Source organism: Anneissia japonica, unplaced genomic scaffold (assembly GCF_011630105.1).
Source record: "Anneissia japonica isolate Jap-2015-1 unplaced genomic scaffold, ASM1163010v1 scaffold1785_len1016330_cov206, whole genome shotgun sequence".
Lineage (NCBI taxonomy): Eukaryota > Metazoa > Echinodermata > Crinoidea > Comatulida > Comatulidae > Anneissia > Anneissia japonica.
In genome coordinates this window covers 97,686-103,957 of record NW_022694363.1, presented here as the reverse complement: position 1 = coordinate 103,957, position 6,272 = coordinate 97,686, and the positions used below count along the sequence as shown (strand labels likewise).

Genomic DNA, 6,272 nt, shown 5'->3' with positions numbered 1-6,272 from the left:
GGGAAAGTGCCTGAAAATCTCAAATTTTAAATCGCATATTTTGTTGAGGTAGGCCAATTTCCTCTAAAAATTGCACATTTTAGGGAGTTTTGATCAATTCCGACGAAATTAGAATTTAAAAAACAAAAATTTTTCGCGCGCATTATTCATGTTAAAGCTTGTGCTTGCTCCCCTTTGCTTTCTAAGTTATAACACATAGTCCCAAACTCAAGAAAGACAATTTAAGATAGATCGTTTTACCTATTAAAGAAGGGCCTCAATGTGTAATGATGGTGAAAGAATAGGCCTATGAATTGTAATAAATAAAACCACGATGAAAATGCTTATATTTAGTTTCAAACACACGCGTGTGCCCTATAATAATAATAATAATAAAATAACGCCCTATATTATTAATAAAATAATGTTTTCTATATGGGGGGGGGGGTATCACTCCAAGTCATAAATTACTAACCGGGAAAATTATTACCTTTGCCGCCCCCCACCACCCCAAGACCCCTGTTACGCGCCTGCTTATAAGTGGGGCCCCCACTTTGAAAAACGTTCCGCCGGCCCTGCTTTAATTCACCGTACTCTTAATGAAGCTCGAGCCGAGTTTTCCACCGTAAACTCTCGCCATTATTGTGATTCTACTCTTTGACAATTATTTCCAAACAGTAGAATCACACCACACTCTTAATATCAGAAATAAAATCAGATTCGTATTAATTTTAAAAGAACTAAAATAGGCCAACAATGGATAACATACCAAGGTGTAAGAATATGGAATAACCTCTCACAACTACTGAAATCTCAAAATCACAATTCTTCTTTCAAAAGAGAGCTCCATAATGAACTCAACAATAAGTATTTGTAATTTTTTCTTTTAAACGTTTTTATTTCAAACCTGAAACCTTTTGTAAAAACACCGGTATTGTGTCCGGCGGGGTATAGTTCTACCAGCTGTAGTTAAGTTAGTTATGTCGGCCCTTCTGTTTTTTGCGGGGGATTCATATAAATAATATTAATAATGATAATATAGTTTTATAATATGCTTAGGGCGCTTGAAATCTGGAGTAGGAACTCACTCAATTACTTTCTTCGACCCTAAGGGTCCCATCGTGTCTGTGCTACCCGGCACCAGCAACTCTGGTCGTCCATCATAGGGGATGTCTTTTCCGAGGTATCCACTTCTCGTCTCGAAAAATGTGCACACGAGCCGTTATATACACTGGGCCTACGGTTTATAGTCCTTATCCGAGAACCACCAGAACCAGGCGAGCGTGCTGTTCAAACCAGAGCGCTGATATCATGGATACATGGATGTAGCTCGCAGCGCCCCTAACCGCTCGGCCATTCGACTCGCATATTATGTAAAAGCTCTGCTTTGTTTTTCATTTTTGCCATGTTACTTGATTTAATATTCATATTTAATTTGATGTTTGAATTTTGAATACCACTATGCTGTCAATTTTAGAATGAATTTTACACTGCAGGTTCTTTGCAAAGGAAATTGAACCTTGTCAGCGTACCTTGATTTGTCTGCCGCATTCGATAAGACAGATCATAGTATTCTTATCAGTACACTTTCAAATTTAGGCTTTTCTGGTAAGTGTGTCGTGGTTCAATTCTTAACACGTAGAAAACAGTCTGTTGGAGTTAAATATGCTGTCTTATGCCCTGTTCCCATTAATGATGTCCCTCAAGGTTCTACTTTGAGGCCCATTTTGTTTCTCATTTACACGCGTCCTCCGGAACGTTATCCATAAACATGCCATTATATATCACATAATAATAATAATAATAATAATAATAATAATAATAATAATAATAATAATAATAATAATAATAATAATAATAATAATAATAACTTCATTTAATAAAGCGCAAAACAATATCCATTAAAAATGTTCATCGGCGCTGTACAGAATTTAAAAATATTCATAGACCAACATACACAACACACATCTACGCTGACGATACTCAGCTATACCATCTCCATGGCTATACACATCTTTTAGTCCCCAGGCTGCCTCCGAGATAATTCGTAACTTAGAAGCTTGCATTGATGAAGTACATGCATGGTTGTCTTTGGAATTTGGTCTAATTCTGAAAAAAATTGCCGGACATCCCTCCCAACAGCGACCTGGTCTCACTTGGACTGTCCGCTGGTGCCACTACTGAGTTGAGCAAGATTCTGAGTTGCTGTTGATATCATTAAGCTGGGGATTTTATTTGTTAGTCTTCATGAAATATTATAAGTATCTTGTAAATTTCTTGTCATACTGCAATATGTTGAAGGGGTCCGTGACAAAATTACTGCTTGTGTTTACTTGTAGAGCCAAGATTTACCATTATGCTACCATTATCCTATAAATGCATATACTTAATTTTATATTTATTCTTATTTCTTCAATTTCTGATGAAAGCAAGTAAATCAAACTAAACTGAATTTCTAATGAATAGCACTAGTTATTGCTGACTCTCACATTTACACAAAATCACAATTCAAATGATACTGATAAGTTGCATTATATAGGCCTATAGGAATTTAGAGTAAAAATATTGCACTTGAATACCACTATGCTGTCAAATCTACTTTAAATTACCAAAACACTGGAGAAGGGTTTTTCATTTCATTAGAAATCTATGTCAATAATGAAGAAAAAAATTGGACACCTAAACAAATTCTTTCATGACTCGTTAATTTTTTTTTTTAATGTACGTATACGAAGATGGCACCTCATTACAAGATATTTCATGTTATTCTTATTAGCAGTAACCTACACAATATGTTCGGAAAAATCCTGTCAACATCGACAGGTTTGATGTACAGTACTTTTGATTTATTGGCATCTCATAAAACATAGACATTATAAAAGAATTTACTTTTTCGTCATCTTTAGATAAATGTGTATGACAAAGATATGTTTGTAACTATGTTTAATTTTTCTGGTACTGTATAAGTAAAAGAATAAAATTTATCTATAAACCATATGAACCTATTTTATTGAATATTCCTATACTTACAATAATTGAGAACTGTTGTTTCACTTTCTTTAGAACCAGCTCTGTTTTTCGCTTTACATTTGTAGCTTCCTCCATCACTCTCTGTTACAATGTCTATCTTATATGTTAAACGCAAGTTATTGGTCTTGATAACATGGCCATCCTTAAAGAGATTTACCACGGGAAGTGGACTGCCATTTGCAGAACATTCGATTGTGACATTTTTTGCGGCAGTACAAGAACTAATATCAATCATGACATCATATAAATCTGTAAGAAAATTGAAAATTATTTAATAACCAATAATCCGAATTTCTAACACTGATTTTATTTGCTTTCTTTCTGTACAAAGATATGCTGCATAGACAATATACTAGTCTTTTTTTAGAAGATTATTAGATTAAACGCTACCATCAGAATCTTTCCGATTAACTCCTACCCTCCGCCAAACTAAACACAGCCATTGCTTTCCATACCAAGTCTCCAGGCATTCAAAGATACATACAAATACTATTTAACCAAAAATCTCAAAGAATGGTATGCACTACCACGAAATATCATCTTTAAAGACCCCAAAGTTGTCACCACAGCTGTGCAAGAATACTTAGTCTGTTGTTTTATGTATTCTGTTTATAAATAATATATATAGAAAAAAAATATATATATAAACAAATGATAACGCAAAGCGAAAGTAAGATATTGCCAATATTTATTCGAAATAATACGACGTTTCAAGCATAGCTCTTCATCAGGTAATGACACAGATGTAAATGGAGGAATTTATAAGAAATATATTGTATTACCAGGGAGCAGTGAAACTGTAATTTCACTGTTCCCTGGTATTACAAAATACATAAGATCCATGAGCGTGAATACGGTACCTACAAAACAAGTAACTGCTGAATGACTATACAACAATAGAACCGCTAAAAACGGTCACAATGAAGCTGTAGGCCAGTAAAGCCGACGAACTAAACCACTGGGAAACAAAAACATGCCTACGACAACATATATGGATTAATAATAATATAATACTAAAATCATCTGCTGATATATATTTTTATATATTGCAGTACTAATATTTTTACTTTTGTATATATATTTGTGTAGCGGCAGTTTGGCGCAGCGGCTGAGGTTCGGGCTTTCAATCGAAAAGTCGGGGTTTTCGAGTCTTCGCTGTGCAGATTCGCTTGTGTCCTTGGGCAAGGCACTTTAGCTACATCGCTTCAGTCCACCCAGCTGTATCAATGGGTACCAGCAAACTGCTGGGGACTAACCTGCGACGGACTAGTGTCCCGTTCAGGGGGAGTACAACTCTCATCCGCTTCACACTACAGAAACTGGGGATAAGCTCCAGCCCTATGAGCGCTAGTGTCTCGGAAAGGATTGAGCTTATTGATTGAATCCAATATTTTAAAAAAAATTTAAAAAAAAAGGCAGGACCGAAAATTTTAACAATATTTTGATCAAACTGATGAAATTGGGAAATGGAAGTGTCAAAAACAAAAATCCCACTATCCGCCTCTCTGTGAATGTAAATATTCCAATATTCTTATTAATAAATGGTAGGCATTTAGGCATAATTAAAATTGTACCATAAGAAAATTTCTAAAAAATTATTGAAATATGCTATCTGCTATCAAAAATATTTATTACGCTTTTATATCAAAAAATATATTGTATAAAATTACTCTTTAAAAATCGTTAATTACATATATTGGAATAATTAGTAAAATCAATTCAGCATAGATATATCCATCAAAATCTTTGCAATGCATGCTCACATAGCTCTTTTTCAAATTAACAAACATTAACATATAGCAATACAAAAAACCCAATACAATCATACACGTCAATACAAAAATATGAAGTACTTAAATGGAAAAATAATCTTGTACTTATAATACAAAAACATTGAGTATATTAAAATACAAAGATATAATTATTAACAAATACAAAAACACTGAGTATCATCAAATACAAAAGTAATAATTATTATCAAACGTAAAAATACAGATTATTTAATATACAAATAACACAAAGCAGAGCAAGAAGCTTAAAGCATTCGGTTTGTTTAATCAGAATTAAAATGATGTAATTCACAATTGCAATTGTTCAATCTGCTAATAATTGTTATCAAAAGAATTCAAAGTTACTGTAATCCAAATTGCTACATCTAAAATTCCTACAGGAATGAGTTTTCACATTAATTTCAATACTTATTTATTTTATTCTGCTCTAACTGTTGGCTTTTTGACAGGTTATGTTTCTTATTTTTTGGTTATCATGACGCTGGAATATTCAGTCTCCGGCTGCGTGCGGATAATTTTGCCTTTGCTTCCAGTATTGACATCTTTGGTGAGGTCTAGATCAGCGTAAGTCAGTTGTTTTTCAGACTGAATAAAACAAAATTAGCAAACGATAAAAAGTGTTGAATGGATAAAATAAATATGAATTAAAAAATAATCACATTATTTGTATACTGTATTTATTTGAATAAACGCTTTTATTGTTGAGAAGGTTTTTTGAAGGTGTTTATTCAATGGAGGCTTTATTCGAAAGAGGATGTAAAATAGATAAGTATACTTAAATAAAAACATTCTTGAATTTCACTGTAAATGTGGAACTAAAACACATAATTATTGTCAAATTGTGTTATTGCATGATCATTAAATTAAAGACCTATTGATCCCAAACAGGTAAGAAAAGTGTAATTCTACTGGAGTAGAACATTAACAGAATGTGTTGAGAATTATGTTTCTTCCATTTAGTTTTGTTAACAGTCATTTGAAGGGGAGGGGGGGCGTACATTTATTCAAGAAAAAAATTATCGCCCTGGGGTGTTTATTTGAGGGAGGCGTTTTATTCCAAATGAGGCTCTGAACAGGGGGAATTTATTCAAGGCAGGGTGTTTATTATTATTCGAATAAATATTGTATTCACACTCTAAAATCCATTACACTATTAGTCTTTCCTTACATATGTTTCTACTGTAATTAAAACTGTCTAACACCACTAGTGTAGCCTTACCCTGACACTGGAATATTCAGTCTCGGGATCCGTATGGATAATTTTAGCTTCACTCTTGACAAGATCAAAGTCAGCATACATCAGTTGCTCTACATTCTGGAAAAAATAAAACCAATATTTATAGGATGGGATCTTATTGTTTAAAAACTTTTACAATAGAAACTCTAAAAAAAACTTATTCTTTTTTAAGCTGTTGGCAATGTATTCATACAAATAAACAAGTCATATGTGATTCAATAGGCTTACAGTGCATA

General features: G+C 33.3%; 2 protein-coding genes across 2 annotated transcripts in view; both read right to left on the bottom strand.

Annotated features, from left to right (window-relative positions):
• Positions 1-3,599, bottom strand: part of LOC117100991 (neuronal cell adhesion molecule-like) — a 14,916-nt gene extending 11,317 nt beyond the window's left edge. Inside the window, exons 1-2 of the mRNA XM_033240824.1 lie at positions 3,400-3,599; positions 3,010-3,258 (exon numbers count right to left, since the gene is read on the bottom strand). Coding sequence (XP_033096715.1) covers positions 3,010-3,244 — 235 coding nt within the window. The 5' untranslated portion in view covers positions 3,245-3,258; positions 3,400-3,599. The remainder of the gene's footprint in view (positions 1-3,009; positions 3,259-3,399) is intronic.
• Positions 3,600-4,607: 1,008 nt separating this feature from the next.
• LOC117100990 (junctional adhesion molecule B-like) overlaps positions 4,608-6,272 on the bottom strand; it is a gene marked incomplete at its 5' end in the record, with an annotated part of 15,819 nt that continues 14,154 nt past the window's right edge. Inside the window, 1 exon segment of the mRNA XM_033240823.1 lies at positions 4,608-5,384. Within this exon segment, the coding sequence (XP_033096714.1) occupies positions 5,259-5,384 (126 nt within the window).